We start from the raw sequence: 23412 nt of genomic DNA on the forward strand, positions 1-23412 counted from the left end.
TGATTTGTAAAGGTCCAGGTTTTGCAGCTCTTTCAGAACATCTGCTATCTGGATTTGGGTGAAGGAGAAGCTGGGGAAGCTTGGGAAAGTAGCTGCAGGGGGTGCAGAGCTGTTTACCAGGGTAGGGGTAGCCAGGAGGAAAGTATGGCCAGCCGTAGAGAAATGCTTATTGAAATTCTCGATTATCGTGGATTTATCGGCGGTGACAATGTTTCCTAGCCTCAGTGCAGTGGGCAGCTGGGAGGAGGTGCTCTTATTCTCCATGGACTTTACAGTGCCCCAAAACTTTTTGGAGTTAGAGCTACATGATGCAAATTTCTGTTTGAAAAAGCTAGCCTTTGCTTTCCTGACTGACTGCGTGTATTGGTTCCTGACTTCCCTGAAAAGTTGCATATCGCGGGGACTATTCGATGCTAATGCAGTACGCCACAGGGTGTTTTTGTGCTGGTCAAGGGCAGTCAGGTCTGGAGTGAACCCAGGGCTATATCTGATCCTGGTTCAACATTTTTTGAATGGGGCATGCTTATTTAAGATGGAGAAGAAATTACTTTTTAAAGAATGACCAGGCATCCACGAAAAAATTAACTGAGTAAATGTGTATTAACACACTACCTATTCATGGAAGTATTTATTCATCATCTACATATTAAGCTTCTTCGTCTGTGTACAGGAAAGTATTAGTTGTAATACGTAAGAGAAAATATATCAGCTTATTGTTAAATTATTATGACGTTCTTTCCAAGACAAAAAGTGTAGTAACTATTGTTTCCAAACTGCGTTACCCACTCCAGTCAGCAGATGGCGATGTGCGTCTTTCAGGTGATGCTTCTTGTGTGACGTATAATGGACTGGACGGGACGCTTATTCAGGAACAACAACACGGCTACTCTTTCAACCACCTCGATAGCTTGCTAGCCAACATAAAACTGAAAGATTGACGGTTTAGACCAAGTTTATGTACATTAGCTAATCCTAGTGTTTAAAACACATTTCAGTTGACGTATCAACTGCTTAACTTTAATATACTTTGCTTGTTCAATTTGCAAACTTGTTAAATATTGATACTGAGCCTAGTCCTAGGCTAGTCGCTAATGCTAACTAGCTAGTTAACTAGCTAACATCCCTGACCATGAGCTCACTAAACTACTCATCCCCTGCTAAAGAAGAAGAAGAGGTCTACTGGACGGAGAAAGAACCTCTGGATTTGAACATTGTCGTGAAAGAAGAAGAGGGTGTTACAGTGAAAGAAGAGAAAGAACCTTTCAGAATGAAACAAGAGGAAGAGGAGGTTGTTATAGGAGAAGAACCTTTTACAGAGGAAGAGGATGCTATCTCAATAAAGGTGAAGAAGGAAGACGTTTTGGGAGTGAAAGAGGAGACAGAAGATCAGATTAACACCAGTGAGTACTGTCTTAAACAGGGTCATACACTGCCGTTGTTGAACTAATGTGGGGTTTTAAGTGGCGTTCTACTGAAGTTCTACACTTGAATATGTTGTTCAGTACTGTAGGAATTGTTAAACGGTCAATCTGCCATTGGTACATATATTTTGGGGTCTTTTAAATTAGATGTGTTGAATTCTCCATGTGGTCAATATTAAAGTACCTCTCATCTAATATAACAGGCTTTTAAAATTCAATATTGGTGCATAATTTATACTTAAAATATCAAAGGGACACAAAAGGCACCCATTTCGTCGAACAACCCTTTCACATTTGCATTTTAGGCCCTGTTTAGAGATATTAATGCCTCTTGTAAGACCCTATGATTGTTCACACAGGAGAGAGACACGACTATTGCGGATGCTTTGGGGAGCCTCAACAACATCCTGATGCTGACGAGTCAGAGAAGAGTCTCTCCAGATCAGAACACCAGATGGTACAGCTTGGTCTGGTCTAGCATACAGCTGGCTCTATCTGGGTCTGGGTTTCTGTAAAGCACTTTATGTCAACAGTGACATCAGCATCCATAATGATATGTGTCTGTGACCCCTCTTTATGGTTAATAGGACAACGCTAACCCTTTCGCCCTCCTGGAGTCCCTGTGTCATGCCTCTCCCGGTAGCGCCTTACTGCTGGGTATGAAGAGGTTGTCTGTGCTGCTGGTGGACTGCAGGAAAACAACAGGGCTGAGTGGAACTGTGGGAGGAGGAGAAGAGAAGAAAGAATTAGATTTGACACATCAAAGTAAGTGCTGTAGTTTAGTTTGAACAAATAAAATAGATCTGCCCACTGGTATCTGTTACCAGGACAACCAGCAGAGTTCTGTTAGTTGACATGAAGATAGACTGGTGGATATGGATGTTATGAATATCATAACACTGAAAAAGGATTCTGCCAATGAAAAGAGAGAAACCAATAGACCATATAAAACCTTGATGAAAGGTAGATTTAGAGAGAAAGTTTCAAGATGATCCAATGTAAGGTGAATGTTTTCCTGAAAACATTATGGATGTTACATTGCCTGTCCCAGTCAACCCCCCCCCCCTATCTTTACAAGACTCTAGAACTAAACTCCAGACACTTCAATGTGGTCTGTGTTGCTTCATTAACATCTGATCTACATAACTTGTTTAAAATGGCAAATATATATTTTTAAATCAAGCACCATAAGACTTTTCTAAAAGCCATGAAAATTGATTGAATGAAAAGCATTTTTTTGGGGGGGGGGGACTCACAGAACATGTCTTAATTTTGAAATGACTAACTTTATTGATTTCATGTGTAACTGACGTCAGTGTGCTGCTAACAGTTTAGTTTCCTCCACTGTCCCCATACTGGACTCAAACTAGTGATCCTCTGCTTCTCAACACACGTCACCGCTCTCCTTGACAATGAACTCTATTCAGAGTGCTAGAGCCACACACTCACTATAGCACAATAAGTGGTGTGTATTTAACAGATGGTGAGATCAGAAACAAATCAGTCCCTTTGTTTGCTCTGTTTCAGAGCTACTCTGCTTTCTGACAAGGGAAATCCTTTTCAACTATAAATGTGTATTTGGCTGCCATTTAGGCTGCAACAACAATACAGTGGGGGAATACCCCCTGATCTGTTGTTTAATGAAGGGTCACCTACGCCCAGTACCCAAACAGCTAGTCCCATTTTGGGATTTTTCTCTTGTGCTTGAGGCTATTGCTGCTGTTGGAGCCACTGGAAAGAGTGGAAATTAGATTTATATTGTTTAAAACCGCTTTACTTTAGCCATTACATCCGTATAATGAGTTCCACCCCCATACCTTCATGAGGTTCTATAGTAGCAAGGATCTGACACCTCCGTAGGGCTTGATGGCTCAATCCACCAGAGGTATGGCTACATCATAGGCATTGTTCAAAGGCATCTCTGTTCAAGAGATCTGTAATGCAGCATGTTGTGGTGATGTACCTTCATGAGGTTCTACTGACTGGACATCACTACACATACTGTGAGTAGAGTGGGGACCTCTGAGGGATGATCCTGTCTAGACTTGGCATCAGAGAGTATATGAGCTCTATGGTAGTTGACTATATCCCCCTGAGAGAGACTTTGTAATTTCTTCAAACAATCATCTTTATTTAATATTGATAAATTATTGCAATAATGAAGCTGTTGACACCACACTCTTGAGTGTGTTTCCGAGAGCTTAACCTTGAATGAAAAATAGAGCTCTTATAAATGCTTAGTCAGGGCTGGTTCCATCCCTCCCATGCTGATCGGGGGGCACCACAAGCCATCCTGGGTTCATCCTGTGGTCATCTGCACCTGGTGTTGTTTTAACCCCCCAACCCGGCTGTAGGTTTTTATCAGCAAGTTATGAATCAATTGTCAGCTCAAGCTCCAGAGGCCCAACTCAGTCCCATAGACACAGATGAGAGTACCCATCAAAGCTATTTGATGACTAAACAGTATTAATACAATCTTGTAATTGTTCTGTTTGTCCACCCTATCGACAACGGGGAGATGTTGCTGATGTGCTTTGTGTCTGTCTCCAATGTAAAAAAAATATATAAAAATGGACATTCTTGCAGTCAGCATGCCAATTGCACACTCCCTCTGAGACATCTGTGGCATTGTTGTGTGACTATTATCCCCAGCACAAGGTGCACCTGTGTAATAATCAAGCTGTTCAATCAGCTTCTTGATATGCCACACCTGTGAGGTGGATGGATTACCTTGGCAAAGAATAAATGTTCACTAACAGGGATGTAACAAATTCTGCACATTTCTTTTCAGCTCATGAAACATCCAACACTTTACATGTTGCGTTTATATTTTTGTTTATTGTAGTAACTATCAGTTTTAGGAACATCAACCCAAAATATTTCACCTTATTTTGTACTTTACCCAAAATATGACATCAGCAAAAGTCAAAATGTTGAAAACCTGTGAACGTCAAAATAAGAAATTGTGCCATTTAAACAGCATGTGTCGAACCCTTTCGACAAAGGGGAGATTTTTTTGATGTGCTTTGTCTTCGACGTAAAAACAAGTTTTAGACTTCCACAAAAATTACTTCTTTACACACTTCCTTAAACATAAAATAAGTATGTCGCATTCTGTATCATACAGCTATGAAAGTTATATATTTAGAACCACCTGCTCGATTGGAATCCAGCGAAGTCTGTGTCTTCAGTGTCCTAGAACTGTTTAGTTTTTTGTGTTCTGACTTGTAAAACAGGATGAATAAGATAAGTAATGTAAACATATCAGTAATTACCAGGAAGCTCTACATTTGTTTTAAAATCTCACTAAGATTGTTAAAACTGGTCTCAGGTTATTGAGAGATCTGATTAGGATTTACCCTCGTAGCATGGTTGTTTTATCATGTGGAGGTTTCATTCAGGTCTCTATTTAAAAAAAAAAACACTGTCTTTGGCAGGAGAAAGACCAGACTCAGAGGAACCAGAGCCAGGGACGTCCAAACCAGCAAGACGACACAAGTGCTCCCACTGTGGAAAGGGTTTTAACCGGTTATGGAACATGAAACAACACGAGAAAATACACACAAGGGAGAAGCCTTACCACTGCTCCCAGTGTGGAAAGAGTTTTACGATTTTAGGAAACCTGAAAGCCCATGAGAGAATACACACAGGGGAGAAGCCTTACCACTGCTCCCAGTGTGGAAAGTATTTCAACCAGACAGGGGAGCTGAAACAGCATGAGAGAATACACACAGGGGAGAAGCCTTACCACTGCTCCCAGTGTGGAAAGAGTTTTGCGATTTTAGGAAACCTGAACGCTCATGAGAGAATACACACAGGGGATAAGCCTTACCACTGCTCCAAGTGTGGAAAGAGTTTTACAATTTTAGGAAACCTGAAAGCCCATGAGAGAATACACACAGGGGAGAAGCCTTACCACTGCTCCCAGTGTGGAAAGTGTTTTAACCATTTAGGAACCTTGAAAGCGCACGAGAGAATACACACAGGGGAGAAGCCTTACCACTGCTCCCAATGTGCAAAGTGTTTTATCCATTTAGGGGACCTGAAAAAACATGAGAGAATACACAGGGGGGAGAAGCCTTACCATTGCTCCCAATGTGGAAAGAGTTTTAAGCTTTTACGATACCTTTTACGATACCTTAGCCAACTGTTGGAAAAAAATGGTGTTTGACCAAATACAATGCTATTTCTCTGTAAACAAATTAACAACAGACTTTCAGCATGCTTATCGAGAAGGGCACTCAACATGTACTGCACTGACACAAATGACTGATGATTGGTTGAGAGAAATTGATAATAAGAAGATTGTGGGAGCTGTACTGTTAGATTTCAGTGCAGTCTGTGATATTATTGACCATAACCTGAGAAAACGTATGTGCTATGGCTTTTCAACCTCTGCCATATCGTGGCTTCAGAGATATCTATCTACTAGAACTCAGAGGATTTTTAATGGAAGCTTCTCTGTCAAACATGTAAAGTACCGCACAGCAGCTCTCTAGGCCCTCTACTCTTTTCTATTTTTACCAATGACCTGACACTGGCATTAAACAAAGCATGTGTGTCCATGTATGCTGATGACTCTCTAGGCCCTCTACTCTTTTCTATTTTTACCAATGACCTGACACTGGCATTAAACAAAGCATGTGTGTCCATGTATGCTGATGATTTCCTATGAGTCAATGATTTTAATTAGAAAAAGCAATTATGCTCTCTCCTCAATCCCTTACAGTTTCTTTGGAAAGTATTCAGACCCCTTGACTTTTCAAAAATGGATTAAATAAAACATTTTCCTCAGCAATCTACACATAATACCCCATAATGACAAAGCGGAAACAAGTTTTTTATAAATTTTTGCTCAGGTGCATCCTGTTTCCATTGATCATCCTTGAGATGTTTCTACAACTAGATTGGAGTCCACCTGTGGTAAATTCAATTGATTGGACATGATTTGGAAAGGCACAGACCTGTCTATATAAGGTCCCACAGTTGACAGTGCATGTCAGAGCAAAAACCTAGTCATGAGGTTGAAGGAATTGTCCGTAGAGCTCCGAGACAGGATTGTGTTGAGGCACAGATCTGGGGAACGGTACCAAAACATTTCTGCAGCATTGAAGGCCCCCGATTTAGCCCCCTGCAGTAAAAGGTTGTTCATGGGGTAAAATTATCTGTTTAGGTCATTAGTAAAGGGCACATTGTTAAAGACTACAATTATCTTTTATTTTTTTGTGGTCTATATCCTCTCAATCATTTATTCCTTCATAAACAGAAAATGTATGTGTACCTAAACACAACATGTCTGCAAGGGCCCCTCTAGGTTCACAACCTCTTGACCATTAAATCTGGATAGCTGACAACTATTTTTAAAAGGGTAAAAGTGATCTGTTTAGGTCGTCAGTAAAGGAAGCATAGTTAAAGAGTACAATGAACCTTTCAAAGAGGAAGGTGTGAGGCCTCTGGGGCTTTTTTGGGGGGGGTTGACTGAGACATCCCTCGGACACTCTTATGTAGGGTAAAATGTATCTGTTTAGGTTGTTAGTAAAACGTGTTGAAAGACACCTGGGGGTCCAGGTTGTTAATTATTTTGTGTACATGTAGTTTCCCTGTGTGCAAGGGCCCCCCGAGATTCACAACTTCTTCACCCTTAACATTCCCAGCCAAGGGGAGAGACAGAGGGAGAGAGACAGAGGGAGAGAAAGAGAGAGAGAAAGATATAATTCATTGAAAGCAAATTACATTTTCTTTCAAACCTTTTATTTTATTCAAAAACTTTAGTACAGACATTTAAACATACATATTACAATTATTAAAGTTTACTATGTAATATTAAATACTAAATTATGTCTCTAATGTTTTTTTACTAAAGACCTTTATATAGATCATACATGTTATTATTACACAGCAACACAACATAACAACAACAAGGTAGGGTGACAACATGGTGGCAACACGGTAGCAACACAACATGGTAGAAACACAACATGGTAGAAACACAACATGGTAGGAACATAACAACAACATGGTAGCAACACAACATGGTAGAATAACAACATAACAACAACATGGTAGAAACACAACATGGTAGCAACACAATATAACAACAACATGGTAGTAACACAATATAACAACAACATGGTAGTAACACAACATAACAACAACATGGCAGCAACACAACATAACAACAACATGGTAGCAACACTACATGACAACAACATGGTAGCAACACAACATGGCAGCAACATGGTAGAAACACAACATGACAACAACATGGCAGCAACACAACATGGCAGCAACACAACATGGCAGCAATACAACATGGCAGCAACACAACATGGTAGCAGCACAACATGGTACAAACATTATTGGACACAGACAAGAGCACAAAGGCAAGAAGGTAGAGACAACAATACATCACGCGAAGCAGCCACAACTGTCAGTAAGAGTGTCCATGATTGAGTCCTTGAATGAAGAGATGGAGATAACACTGTCCAGTTTGAGTGTTTTTTGCAGCTTGTTCCCGTCGCTAGCTGCAGCGAACTGAAAAGAGGAGCGACCCAGGGATGTGTGTGCTTTGGGGACCTTTAACAGAATGTGACTGGCAGAACGGGTGTTGCATGTGGAGGATGAGGGCTGCAGTAGATATCTTAGAAAGGGGGGAGTGAGGCCTAAGAGGGTTTTATAAATAAGCATTAAACCAGTGGGTCTTGCAATGGGTATACAGAGGAGTATAGAGTGCAGGGAGGAGCATTGGTGGCAAATCTGATGGTAAAGAACATCTTGCCGCTCAATGTATCCTACCATGACTATATCCAACCAGACTCCATGTGCTGCCACTATCATGTATCCTACTTGGCTGAAGCTTTGATCCAGTGGAAGAAGTATTGAGGAGCAGGGAGGTTAAAGGTCACTTCAGGATACAGCTGTTACTCTACACTATCCCTAGATAATCCAGTAATGAGAGAAAATGTATAGAATATTTAGGGCTCTATAACATCTCTATCTAATCCGTTTTTTAATTATTTTTTTTAACCTAATTCCATTTTCTCCGTTTAGTTTTTCCAGGTTTCTGATTTGTCCCTGTTTTTCTGGTTTTCGCTCTCTAAATCACACTGTTAATAGAAAAACAACAACATTGGATGTTCTAAGTCCACAACAATACTTAAACCACATCAGGAGACCACTTTTGAAGTCTGAGAAAAATCTAAGACATTTTCATTTTTGTAGCGCCTTACTGCTGGGTATGAAGAGGTTGTCTGTGCTGCTGGCAGACTGCAGGAAAACAATGGGGCTGAGTGGAACTGTGAGAGGAGGAGAAGAGAAGAAAGGATCAGATTTGACACATCAAATTAAGTGCTGTAGTTTAGTTTGAACAAATACAATAGATCTGCCCACTGGTATCTGTTACCAGGACAACCAGCAGAGTTCTGTTAGTTAACATGAAGATAGACGGGTGGACATGGATGTTATGAATATCATAACACTGAAAAAGGATTCTGCCAATGAAAAGAGAGAAGCCAATAGACCATATAAAACCTTGAAAGTTAGCTTTAGAGAGACATTTTCAGGATGATCTGATGCTAGGTGCATATTTTACAAAAACATTCCCTAAAAACATGATGGATGTTACATTGCCTGTCCCAGTCAACCCCCTATCTTTACAAGACTCTAGAAGAGGCAGACAAAACTCCAGACACTTCAATGTGGTCTGTATTCATTGCTTCATTAACGTCTCATCTACAGAACTTGTTAAACATGCAAATGTACAGTTGTAGTTGGAAGTTTACATACACCTTAGGCAAATATATTTAAACTCAGTTTTTCACAATTCCTGACATTTAATCCTAGTAAAAATTCCCTGTCTTAGTTAGGATCGCCACTTTATTGTCACGTTCGTCGTACTGATGAGACCAAAACGCAGCGGGAATGTGTATACTCATCTTCTACTTTATTAGAAGGAAACTCAACACATAACAAAAATAACAAACATCGACCGAAACAGTCCTGCAAGGTGCAACAAACACCAAACAGTAAACAACTACCCACAAATCCCATGGACAAAACACCCCTATTAAATAGGACCTTCAATTAGAGGCAACGAGAAACAGCTGCCTCCAATTGAAGGTCAAACCAATAAACTAGACATAGAAATAGAAAACCTAGAACGAACATAGAAATACACTAACATAGAACATTAAACAAAAAAAAACGAAACACCCTAAACAAACACCCCCTGCCACGCCCTGACCAAACAAAAATAACAAACAACCCCCTTTTACTGGTCAGGACGTGACCTTTATTTTAAGAATGTGAAATGTCAGAATAATAGTTATTTAGGCTTTTATTTCTTCCATCACATTCCTAGTGGGTCAGAAGTTTACATATACTCAATTAGTATTTGGTAGCATTGCCTTTAAATTGTTTAACTTGGGTCAAACGTTTCGGGTAGCCTTCCACAAGCTTCCCACAATAAGTTGGGTGAATTTTGGCCCATTCCACCTGACAGAGCTGGTGTAACTGAGTCAGGTTTGTAGGCCTCCTTGCTCGCACACGCTTTTTCAGTTCTGCCCATACATTTTCTAAAGGTTTGAGGTCAGGGCTTTGTGATGGCTACTCCAATACCTTGACTTTGTTGTCCTTAAGCCATGTTTCCACAACTGTGGAAGTATGCTTGGCGTCATTGTCTATTTGGAAGATCCATTTGCGACCAAGTTTTAACTTCCTGACTGATGTCTTGAGATGTTGCTTCAATATATCCACATAATTTGCCATCCTCATGATGCCATCTATTTTGTGAAGTGCACCAGTCCCTCCTGCAGCAAAACACCCCCAGAACATGATGCTGCCACCCCCGTGCTTCAGGGTTGGGATGGTGTTCTTTGGCTTGCAAGCCTCCCCCTTTTTCCTCCAAACATAACGATGGTCATTATGGCCAAACAGTTCTGTTTTTGTTTCATCAGACCAGAGGACATTTTTTCAAAAAGTACGATCTTTGTCCTCATGTGCAGTTGCAAACCAGAGTCTGGCTTTTTTATGGCGGTTTTGGAGCAGTGGCTTCTTCCTTGCTGAGTGGCCTTTCAGGTTATGTCGATATAGGACTCGTTTTACTGTGGATATAAATACTTTTGTACCAGTTTCCTCCAGCATTTTCACAAGGTCCTTTGCTGTTGTTATGGGATTGATTTCCACTTTTCGCACCAAAGTACGCTCATCTCTAGGCGACAGAACGCGTCTTCTTCCTGAGGGGTATGACGGCTGCGTGGTCCCATGGTGTTTATACTTGCGTACTATTATTTGTACAGATAAACGTGGTACCTTCAGGCATTTGGAAATTGCTCCCAAGGATGAACCAGATTTGTGGAGGTCTACAAATTATTTTCTGATATCTTGGCTGATTTTTTCTGATTTTCCCATGATGTCAAGCAAAGAGGCACTGAGTTTGAAGGTAGGCCTTTGAAATACATCCATAGGTACACCTCCAATTGACTCAAAAGATGTCAATTGGCCTATCAGAAGCTTATAAAGCCATAACATCATTTTCTGGAATTTTCCAAGCTGTTTAAAGGCACAGTCAACTTAGTGTATGTAAACTCCTGACCCACTGGAATTGTGATACAGTGAATTATAAGTGAAATAAGATATTTGTGGAGTGGTTGAAAAACAAGTTTTAATGACTCCAACATAAGTGTATGTAAACTTCAGACTTCAACTGTATGTATATATTTTTTAACAAGCTATGTAAGCCTTTTCTAAAAGCTGTGAAATTGATTAAATGAAGAAAAACATTTCTGAGACTTGGGCTCCGTCGACAAAATGTAGTCAATTTTCTACTTTAACAGGTCAAATAAACTCCAACATATAGACTTTAAAGAACATTGTTTCATTTGGAAATGACTAACCTTTTTTTGTTCATGTAACTGACATCAGTGTGCTGCTCACAGTTTAGCTTCCTCCACTGTCCCCATACTTGGCTAAAACTAATGATCCTCTGCTTCTCAACATGCGTGACCGCTCTCCTTGACAATGTTCCGATTGAGCTATACAAAAGGTACCAGTTGGATAGCTCCATCTGTGATGTTTCAAGCTAGCTGTGGAGCGAGCTTACGGCACGTTCTTACCTCCATTACACATGTTCAGGTTGACTTTCCCACGGAATCAACCATATACAGTACCAGTCAAAAGTTAGGACACAACTACTCATTCAAGGGTTTCTTTATTTTTACTATTTTCTACATTGTAGAATAATAATGAAGACATCAAAACTATGAAATAACACTTATGGAATCATAGAGTAACCAAAAAAGTGTTAAACAATATGCCACACCTGTCAGGTAAATGGATTATCTTGGCAAAGGAGAAATTTTAACTAACAGGTATATAAACAAATGTGTGCACCGAATTTGAGAGAAATAAGCTTTCATGTGTATGGAAAAAAACTGGGATATTTCAGCTCATTAAACATTTGACCAACACTTTACATATTTATATTTTTAATAACATCTACCCAAAATATTTCACCTTCTTTTTTACTTTACCCAAAATATCATGACATTATTGATAGTCAAAATGTGTGAACGTCTAAATAAAGAAATGCCATTGTGTCGACCCTATCGACAATCTGGAGATGTTACTGATGGGCTTTGTGTCTGTCTCCAATGTAATTTATTCATTTTTGAATTAGGTTTTAACCTCTCTAGGGGGTGTGGGACGGTGAAAATGCAGAGCACCAAATTCAAATTAAATTACTATAAATATTTAACTTTCATGAAATCACAAGTGTAATACATCAAAATAAAGCTTAACTTGTTGTTAATCCAGCCGCCGTGTCAGATTTCAAATAGGCTTTACGGCAAAAGCAAATCATGCGATTATCTGAGGACAGCACTCAGCACACAAAACATTATATACAGTTACCAGCCAAGTAGATTAGTCACAAAAGTCAGAAATAGCAATAAAATTAATCACTTACCTTTGATGATCTTCGTATGGTTGCACTCACAAGACTCCCAGTTACACAATAAATGTTTGTTTTGTTCGATATGGTCCTGTTTATATCCAAAAACCTCCATTTTGTTGGCACGTTTTGTTCAGTAATCCAATGGCTCAAATGCGGTCACAACAGGCAGACGAAAATTCTAAATAGTATCCGTTAAGTTCGTAGAAACATGTCAAACGATGTTTATAATCAATCCTTAAGTTGTTCTTAGCCTAAATAATCGATAATATTTCAACCGGACAATAGCGTTGTCAATATAAATGAAAAACAAGAAAAGCGCGCTCTCGGTCACGCAGAAAACAGCTCTGGGTTCATCCCACTATCCACTCACTCAAAGTTGTCATTCTCTCTCATTTTTCAGAAAAGCCTGAAACAATGTCTTAACTTCTCTGGGGTATGTGGGACGCTAGCGGAACACACTCCCAACAGCCAGTGAAATAGCAGGGTGGCAAATTCATATTCATATTTATATCCAAAAACCCCATTTTACATTGGCGCGTGATGTTCAGAAAATGTTTTCCTCCCAAAACCTCCGGTGAATGAGCACATCAATTTACAGAAATACTCATCATAAATGTGGATAAAATAAAAATAAACAACTGTTATTTAAAGAGTTACAGATAAACTTCTCCTTAATGCAACCGCTGTGTCAGATTTTTAAAAAAAAACTTTACGCCGAAAACACACTTTGCAGTAATCTGAGTACAGCGTTCAGAAACGAAACCAAACCCGCCATTTTGTGGAGTCAACAAATCTCAGAAATACTATTATAAATGTTCCATTACCTTTGATGATCTTCATCAGAAGGCACTCCCAGAAATCCCAGGTCCACAATAAATGTTGTTTTGTTCGATAAAGTCCATCATTTGTGTCCAAAAACCTCCTTTTTATTGGCGCGTTCGGTCGAGTACTCCAAATGCGCTGTGCTCGCGCATTAATTTCAGACGAAAAGTTTAAAAAAGTTATATTTACGTTCGTAGAAATATGTCAGACGATGTATAGCGTCAATCTTTAGGGTGTTTTTAACATAAATCTTCCATAATATTCAAACCGGACGATAACAATGACTTCATAAATGAAAAGGAACTCAGATCCCTCTCTCGACCGCGCGCGTGACTGAACTCGTGCCTGATTTTGGGATACTCCAGGACCTGTTATTCTCTCTCTATAAACAGTAGACGCCTGAAACAATGTTCTAAAGACTGTTGACATCTAGTGGAAGCCGTAGGAAGTGCAACATGAACCCTAAGTCACTGTATGTTAGGTAGGGAACCACTTGAAAAACTACAAGCCTCAGATTTCCCAATTCTTGGTTGGATTATTCTCAGGTTTTTGCCTGCCATATGAGTTCAGTTATACTCATTCAAACAGTTTTAGAAACTTTGGAGTGTTTTCTATCCAAATCTACTAATAATATGCATATCCTACCTTCTGGGCCTGAATAGTAGGAAGTTTACTACGGGCACGCTTTTCATCCGGATGTCAAAATACTACCCCCTACCCTATAGAGGTTAAGACTGTTCACAACTAGTGGAAGCCATAGGGAACGGAATCTGGGTCCTATCCCTTTAAATGGTGGATAGGCTTTCATTGGAAAAACAGCCATTTCAAAATAATGGCACTTCCTGGATGGATTTTCCTCAGGTTTTCGCCTGCCATTTCAGTTCTGTTATACTCACAGACATTGTTTTAACAGTTTTAGAAACGTTGGAGTGTTTTCTATCCAAATCTACTAATCTATTATATGCATATCCTTGCTTCTGGGCCTGAGTAGCAGGCAGTTTATTTTGGGCACGCTTTTCATCCGGAGGTGAAAATAGTGCCCCCTACCCTAGTGAGGTTAAGGAAGTGTGTAGTTCACATTCTGTATCATACAGCTATGAAGGTTATATATTTACAACCACCTGCTTGATAGGAATCCAGCGATATCTGTGTCTTGAGTGTCATAGGACTGTCTAGTGTTTTGTGTTCTGACTTATAAAAAATAAGTAATGTAAACATATCAGTAATTACCAGGATGCTCTACAACATTTGTTTTAAAATCACACAAAGATTGTTTTAAATTATGAAATGTTTGAAAGCTGGCCTCAGGTTATTGAGGCATCTGATTTGGTTTAAACCTCATAGCAAGGCAGTTTTATCATGTGGAGATTTCATTCTGGTCTGTCCTAAAATAAACACTGTCTTTGGCAGGAGGAAAACCAAACTTGGAGGAACCAAAGATGTCCAAATCAGCAAGTCGACACCTCTGCTCCCAGATTGGAAAGAGTTTTACCAAGTTAGGAAGCCCGAAAAGACATGAGCGAATACACACAGGGGAGAAATCTTACTGCTGCTCCCAATGTGGAAAGAGTTTTAGTCACTTTGGAAACATGAAAGCTCATGAGCGAATACACACAGGGGAGAAGCCTTTTCATTGCTCCCAGTGTGGGAAGAGTTTTAAGTGGTTAGGGGCCCTGAAACGACATGAGAGAATACACACAGGGGAGAAGCCTTACCACTGCTCCCAGTGTGAAAAAAGTTTGATGGAAAAGCTACTTGAAAACACACGCGAGAATACACACAGGGGAGAAGCCTTACCACCGCTCCCAGTGTGAAAAAAGTTTCCAATGGAAAAACTACTTGAAAACACATGAGAGAATACACACAGATGAGAAGCCTTACCACTGCTCCCAGTGTGGCCAGTGTTTTAACCGGTTATGGGATCTGAAACAACACGAGATAAAACACACAGGGGAGAAGCCTTACCACTGCTCCCAGTGTGAAAAACGTTTTCAACGGAAAAGCTACTTGAAAACACATGAGAGAAATACACAGGGGAGAAGCCTTACCACTGCTCCAAGTGTGGAAAGCGTTTTACCCATTTTGGAAGCCCGAAATAACACATGAGACTGCACACAGGAGAGAAGCCTTACAAATGCTCAGATTGTGGGAAGACATATTACTCATCACAGTCACTTAAAAGTCACGTGAGAATCCACACAGGAGAGAATAATTACTTCTCCTTGTGTGAATATTGATATTTTACATCAAATTGACTTAAAATTCATCATAGAACATACACAGTGCTCCAATTGTCTTATATTGTTGACTGAGAATGTGTTTACCTGTTTGTACCATATGAAATTAAATGGTACAAAGTATACTCAAAGATATATTTGTATGTTTTTATTAGAAAACATGAATTAAAGTTTGTCAGTTTGAATATAAAGTAAATCAGGTTCCATGTGTTTAAATGGTCCTTTTTTAAACTCTGACACTGTGTTTGTGTTTATCTGGGTGTCTCTCCTCCAGCACTACAGATAATCAAGTGATGTTTGGATGTGATGCATTTGTTCCATTGTTTACATTTGCATTGTTGGCCCACTGTTGATTTAATGAAATGAAAATGTTCACAGACTCTGTAATGGAAAATGTTAATTGTATGTGTCCACATATCTAAGTATGTGACTAACCTTGTGAAACTGACATATTATAATCTCCTGTTCCTGGGAGTATCAACCTGCGTTGCAAACCAATTTGCACCTGCGTCCTTGTATGAATAAAGTCCCTCCCAGGAACAGGAAACTATAAAGATATGTGCTCATCACTCAATGCTTCAGGAATTCAGACTGTCTACACTGCGCTGTTGTAGCGGCTGTCTTTGGAGAGAGTGGACCAAGGCGCAGCGTGGTTAGTGCTCATCATGAATTTATTAAAAGATCGAACACTTTTTAAACACAAAACGCAAGAAACCGACAGCCAAACAGTTCTGTCAGGTGCAAAACACTAAACAGAAAATATCTACCCACAAACCCCAAAGGAAAAACAGGCTGCCTATGTATGACTCCCAATCAGCAACAACGATCTACAGCTGTTCCTGATTGAGAGCCACACACGGCCAAACCAAAGAAACAAACCAACATAGAAAAATAAACATAGAACGCCCACCCATGTAACACCCTGGCCTAACCAAAATAGAGAACCAAAAACCCCTCTATGGCCAGGGCGTTACAGCCGTTTAACTCTGTTATTCTCTCTGAGCTCAGAAATAAAGAATCTTGGTTTGACTTGGACTCCAGCAGATCCTTATTTTATAATATCCATCACAACTCGCCCACAGATTGCTGTTTATCATTGCCTCAATGAAGAGTTCCTCGTTCCACTTTCCTGGGGGAAATTTACAAGCCTCCCACTGGTTGAATAATATCGTTGTTTCCACGTCATTTCAACAAAACAAATCCATGTGATGATGTTAGATCAATGTGAAAAATGGATTGGATTTGTAAAAAGCCATCAACTTAAGGTATTTTTATTTATTTATTACCGAACTTGTAACCGAAATCCAATGACAGGTGACATTTTGTGTTGAATTCACTTTAGTTGAGGACTCAAAGAAATGTAAATAGAATCTAGATGTTGAACTGACGTCTGTGCCCAGTGGGCTGGTTTGAATAAGCGGCAGGTGTTGGATCAATATCCACCTTAGTAGCTAAGTTTCCCATGCAATTTGCGACCGATTTTCATGTGAATATTCTCAAATCTGCATAAAACAATATAGGCATTTTCCCACCAGAAATGTTTCCATCAAACATACTTATTGTGGATAGAAGGCTTTGCGTGACAAATAAATAACTTTTGCTGTTAACATCCCCATGTATTTAATGAAAATTACAAGTTAAACGGCTTTCTATCGCATTTTCAACTCTACCGATGTTTTTTAAAACTTGTGTGAAATATAAAACGTCCTCTTGTCCCATGTACTGTAGCCAACAGCTCACAGATACAGTGCTGGTAGGCTACCTACATGATGAGATTATTATGGATAAGAGATATTATTTTATTTGTCAAATGGCAGCCAAGCATCGATCATCATGTCACCAGAATAAGACCATCAAAATGTATTGGAAAGGAGCATCAAGCTCATCACGTGCAGTTTCACTACCCTGTGAAGTTCATAACTAATTTAACCTGTAGCCTAATACAAAATAGGAAAAACGCCAAGGGGGTGAATACTTTTGCAAGGCACTGTATATGACGTCATAATACACCCCTCTGATAATCAAGTGATATTTGGAATGTCTGAGTAGTTCTATATGATGTCATAATTCACACTTCTGATAATCAAGTGACAAGATACAAGACCATGGTGATTGCCTATGGAGCTGTGAAGGGAACGGCACCTCCATACCTTCAGGCTCTGATCAGGCCCTACACCCAAACAAGGGCACTGCGTTCATCCACCTCTGGCCTGCTGGCCCCCCTACCTCTGAGGAAGCACAGTTCCCGCTCAGCCCAGTCAAAACTGTTCGCTGCTCTGGCACCCCAATGGTGGAACAAGCTCCCTCACGACGCCAGGACGGCGGAGTCAATCACCACCTTCCGGAGACACCTGAAACCCCACCTCTTTAAGGAATACCTGGGATAGGATAAAGTAATCCTTCTAACCCCCCCCCCCCCGCCCCCCTTAAAAGATTTAGATGCACTATTGTAAAGTGGTTGTTCCACTGGATATCATAAGGTGAATCCACCAATTTGTAAGTCGCTCTGGATAAGAGCGTCTGCTAAATGACTTAAATGTAATGTAAATGTAAGTGATATTTCGAATGTCTGAGTAGTTCTATATGATGTCATAATACACCCCTCTGAAAATCAAGTGATATTTGGAATGTCTGAGTAGTTCTATCTGATGTCATAATACACCCCTCTGATAGTGATCCATTTGCTCCATTGTTTCCATTTCAGTTGGTTTCCCACTCTGATGATTTACAGTGCCTTGCAAAAGTATTCGGCCCCCTTGAACTTTTCGACCTTTTGCCACATTTCAGGCTTCAAACATAAAGATATAAAACTGTGATTTTTTGTGAAGAATCAACAACAAGTGGGACACAATTATGAAGTGGAACGAAATTTATTGGATATTTCAAACTTTTTTAACAAATAAAAAACGGAAAAATTGGCCGTGCAAAATTATTCAGCCCCCTTAAGTTAATACTTTGTAGCGCCACCTTTTGCTGCGATTACAGCTGTAAGTCGCTTGGGGTATGTCTCTATCAGTTTTGCACATCGAGAGACTGAAATTTTTGCCCATTCCTCCTTGCAAAACAGCTCGAGCTCAGTGAGGTTGGATGGAGAGCGTTTGTAAACAGCAGTTTTCAGTTCTTTCCACAGATTCTCGATTGGATTCAGGTCTGGACTTTGACTTGGCCATTCTAACACCTGGATATGTTTATTTGTGAACCATTCCATTGTAGATTTTGCTTTATGTTTTGGATCATTGTCTTGTTGGAAGACAAATCTCCGTCCCAGTCTCAGGTCTTTTGCAGACTCCATCAGGTTTTCTTCCAGAATGGTCCTGTATTTGGCTCCATCCATCTTCCCATCAATTTTAACCATCTTCCCTGCCCCTGCTGAAGAAAAGCAGGCCCAAACCATGATGCTGCCACCACCATGTTTGACAGCGGGGATGGTGTGTTCAGGGTGATGAGCTGTGTTGCTTTTACGCCAAACATAACGTTTTGCATTGTTGCCAAAAAGTTCGATTTTGGTTTCATCTGACCAGAGCACCTTCTTCCACATGTTTGGTGTGTCTCCCAGGTGGCTAGTGGCAAACTTTAAACGACACTTTTTATGGATATCTTTAAGAAATGGCTTTCTTCTTGCCACTCTTCCATAAAGGCCAGATTTGTGCAGTATACGACTGATTGTTGTCCTATGGACAGAGTCTCCCACCTCAGCTGTAGATCTCTGCAGTTCATCCAGAGTGATCATGGGCCTCTTGGCTGCATCTCTGATCAGTCTTCTCCTTGTATGAGCTGAAAGTTTAGACGGACGGCCGGGTCTTCGTAGATTTGCAGTGGTCTGATACTCCTTCCATTTCAATATTATCGCTTGCACAGTGCTCCTTGGGATGTTTAAAGCTTGGGAAATCTCTTTTTGTATCCAAATCCGGCTTTAAACTTCTCCACAACAGTATCTCGGACCTGCCTGGTGTGTTCCTTGTTCTTCATGATGCTCTCTGCGCTTTAAACGGACCTCTGAGACTATCACAGAGCAGGTGCATTTATACGGAGACTTGATTACACACAGGTGGATTCTATTTATCATCATTATTTATTTAGGTCAACATTGGATCATTCAGAGATCCTCACTGAACTTCTGGAGAGAGTTTGCTGCACTGAAAGTAAAGGGGCTGAATAATTTTGCACGCCCAATTTTTCAGTTTTTTTATTTGTTAAAAAAGTTTGAAATATCCAATAAATTTAGTTCCACTTCATGATTGTGTCCCACTTGTTGTTGATTCTTCACAAAAAATTACAGTTTTATATCTTTATGTTTGAAGCCTGAAATGTGGCAAAAGGTCGAAAAGTTCAAGGGGGCCGAATACTTTCGCAAGGCACTGTATATATGACAGAGGGGCTTTAAAGGAATAGTGTGGTGACATCTTAGTGTGGCTGGAAATAAATAGGATTATTAATCATAAACTCCTATAGCAACAATACACTGCAGCTTTGACATCAAGAAGAGAATGGGCTGATGGGTGGTGGTGCTACTCTATAGGTAATGCTGTCCAATATGAATGTTCAATGCACACAATAGGTTGATCAGTAGCCAGTCAGCTAGCTGCTACAGTCCAATATGAATGTTCAATACACACAATAGGTTGATCGGTTGCCAGTTAGCTAGCTGCTACAGTCCAATATGAATGTTCAATACACACAATAGGTTGATCAGTAGCCAGTCAGCTAGCTGCTACAGTCCAATATGAATGTTCAATACACACAATAGGTTAATCGGTTGTCTGTTAGCTAGCTGCTACAGTCCAATATAAATGTTCAATACACACAATAGGTTCACTGGCGAGGGGATTTCCCAATAAGTGTCCTGCAATAAGAGCTAAGACGCTAATATTTGTGTAAACTATATATATATATTTGTGTTATGTGGTTGTCACTGAGGTGGCTGATATCCCACTCCATAGTTAAGGCTGAACAGTGACTATAGGAAGTCTACACCCCCTTGATGTTTTTTTCACATTTTGATCCCTTAAAATTACATCTAAAAAGGGAATAAATTAGGTTTTATAGAACATGTTCAACAATTTGTTTTGTTTTATATTATAATTGGATAAGCCCCCCCCCCCACTGAGCTGGGTTTTAACTTTTTACCTGGGCTTTGCTCGTTTCATATTTCTTTTGATCCTGACAAACTCCCCAGTCCCTACCTGTGACAAGCATACCCATAACATTATGCTGCCACCACAATACTTATTGTGTGGTTAATGTGTGGTCTATCTCCAGGTCATCAGACTGTTAAATAGTCACCACTGGCCAGCCTCCTCCTAATACCCTGCCCTGAACTTTAGTCACTGTTATTAGCCGTCTACCACCCAGTACTCCACCCTGCATTCTAGTCCAGGCTCATCCTATATAACTACTGCTGTACACAGCTTTTCTATTCATATACGGTCCTTAACCTCAATACACACCATCAAATACATTGTAAACAAACTGTATATATTTATATTCCAGACTCTGACATTGCTCGTTCTACTATTTCTATTTTTCTAAATCCTTAAAATAAATTGTGGGGATTTGCATGTATTGTTTTGTATTGTTAGATATTACTGCACTGTTTTGCTACACCCGCGATAACATCAGAGAAATATGTGTATGCAGCCATCATCCAGTCTCTCAGAAGCCCATGTTGAGCCAGCAGTGTTCTCACTATGGAAGAGGGAGCAGGCAGCCGTCATCCAGCCTCTCAGAAGCCCATGTTGAGCCAGCAGTGTTCTCACTATGGAAGAGGGAGCAGGCAGCCGTCATGGCAGCTGATGACAGTTGTGACAGCCTTGGACACACAGCAAAGTTTGACACAGTCAGTGTTGTTGAGCAGAGAATCAACCAGATTGTCCACAGTGTGTTGTTGAGCAGATTGTCCACAGTGTGTTGTTGAGCAGAGAATCAACCAGATTGATTCACAGTCAGTGTTGTTGAGCAGAGAATCAACCAGAGAATCAACCAGATTGTCCGTGTCGAAGTTATTCAGGTGCATAATACATTTTATTTATTCTATTCTGTTATTCAATTAGAAAATGTACTCTGAATGAGAACAAGCACATCTGTGAGCGTTATGCATTATAACATCGATTGACTTACCCATTACTCATCTCATATGTATATACTGCGTACTGTATCCTATATTATCTCTTCTACACTATCTATTGCATCAGCCGCTCTAACACTGCTCAATCATATATTTATATGTATATATTCTCATCCCATTCCTTTACTAGATTGTGTATATTAGGTTTTGTTGTGGAATTGTTAGATATTACCTGTTAGATACTGCTGCACTGTAGGATCTAGAAGCACAAGCATTTCACTACACTCACAACAACATCTGCTAACCATGTGTATGTAACAATAACATCTGCTAACCATGTGTATGTGACCAATAACATTTGATTTGATTTGACTAATTGATGACGCTGACAGCTTTATAGTAAAAACAGAGCTGGAGTCAATTCCATTTCAATTCCAGTCAATTCAGGAAGTAAACCAAATTACAATTCCACATTTTCCTCATTGAAAACCATAGAAGAGAATTTTAATTTTCAGTTTACTTCCTGAATTTACTGGAATTTAAATGGAATTGACCCCAACCCTCACTAAAACTGAATATTCCTTTTTGCCTGTCTCCAAACCACAGCATTTTTGACATCACAAACAGCCTGTTCCTGATATTCTGGTCTACATACACCAATGCTGAATGGCAGTGAGATGCCACCCTCCTTCTCACATCCAGCCTGTTCCTGATATTCTGGTCTACATACACCACCACAATCACTTACAGTGCATTCGGGAAGTATTCAGACCCCTTGACTTTTTCCACATGTTGTTACGTTACAGCCTTATTATAAAATTTATTAAATTGGGGGATTTCCTCATCAATCTACAGACAACACCCCATTATGACAAAGCAAAAACTGGATTTTAGACATTTTTGCTAATGTATTTTAAAATGTATTCAGACCCTTTACTCAGTACTTTGTTGAAGCACCTTTGGCAGCGATTACACCCTGGTCTTCTTGGGTATGACGCTACAATCTTGGCACACCTGTATTTGGGGAGTTTCTCCCATTCTTCTCAACAGATCCTCTCAAGCTCTGTCAGGTTGGATGGGGAGCGTTGCTGCACAGCTATTTTCAGGTCTATTCAGAGTTGGTCGATCGGGGTCAAATACAGGCTCTGGCTGGGCCACTCAAGGACATTCAGAGACATGTCTCGAAGCCACTTCCACATTGTCTTGGCTGTGTGCTTAGTGTCGTTGTCCTGTTGGAAGGTGAACCTTTGCCCCAGTCTGAGGTCCAGAGTGCTCTGGAGCAGGTTTTCATCAATGATCTCTCTGTACTTTGCTCCGTTCATCTTTCCCTCGATCATGTCTCGCAGTCCCTGCCACTGAAAAACAACCCCACAGCATGATGCTGCCACCCATGCTCCACCACAGGGATGGTGCCAGGTTTCCTCCAGACCTGACGCTTGGCATTCAGGCCAAAGAGTTCAATCTTGGTTCCATCAGACCAGAGAATTTTGTTCCTCATGGTCTGAGAGTCCTTTAGATGCCTTTTGGCAAACTTCAAGTTGGCTGTCATGTGCGTTTTACTGAGGAGTGGCTTCCTTCTGGCCACTCTACCATAAAGGCCTGATTGGTGGAGTGCTGCAGAGATGATTGTCCTGGAAGGTTATCCCATCTCCACAGAGGAACTTTGGAGCTCTGTCAGAGTGACCATTAGGTTCTTGGTCACCTCCCTGACCAAGGCCCTTCTCCCATGATTGTTCAGTTTGGCTGAGCGGCCAGCTCTAGGAAGAGTCTTGGTGGTTCCAAACTTCTTCCATTTAAGAATGAAGGAGGCCACTGTGTTCTTTGGGACCTTCAATGCTGCAGAAATGCTTTGGTCCACTTCCCCAGATCTGTGCCGTGACACAATCCTGTCACGAAAGGAATATATCACATCAAATA

The 23412-nt window shown here is 40.3% G+C and overlaps 1 protein-coding gene and 1 pseudogene across 1 annotated transcript; both read left to right on the forward strand.

Annotated features, from left to right (window-relative positions):
• Positions 1-835: 835 nt before the first annotated feature.
• Positions 836-6279, forward strand: LOC123736256 (zinc finger protein 271-like). The gene is made up of 4 exons (XM_045713167.1): positions 836-1400; positions 1781-1878; positions 2009-2186; positions 4859-6279. Exons 1-4 carry the CDS (start codon positions 1130-1132, stop codon positions 5590-5592), a joined length of 1281 nt encoding a protein of 426 aa, XP_045569123.1. The 5' UTR covers positions 836-1129; the 3' UTR covers positions 5593-6279.
• Positions 6280-14598: 8319 nt separating this feature from the next.
• On the forward strand, positions 14599-15799 carry LOC123736580 (gastrula zinc finger protein XlCGF7.1-like; annotated as a pseudogene).
• The last annotated feature ends 7613 nt before the right edge of the window (positions 15800-23412 follow it).

This window comes from Salmo salar, chromosome ssa02, assembly GCF_905237065.1.
Source record: "Salmo salar chromosome ssa02, Ssal_v3.1, whole genome shotgun sequence".
Lineage (NCBI taxonomy): Eukaryota > Metazoa > Chordata > Actinopteri > Salmoniformes > Salmonidae > Salmo > Salmo salar.

Excerpts from the sequence above, each read along its gene's own strand:
- LOC123736256 (XM_045713167.1), top strand. The coding sequence starts at position 1,130 with ATGAGCTCACTAAACTACTCATCCCCTGCTAAAGAAGAAGAAGAGGTC. Across the intron at positions 1,401-1,780 it reads AGAAGATCAGATTAACACCA|GAGAGAGACACGACTATTGC; the intron begins GTGAGTACTGTC and ends TTGTTCACACAG. Across the intron at positions 1,879-2,008 it reads CCAGATCAGAACACCAGATG|GACAACGCTAACCCTTTCGC; the intron begins GTACAGCTTGGT and ends TATGGTTAATAG.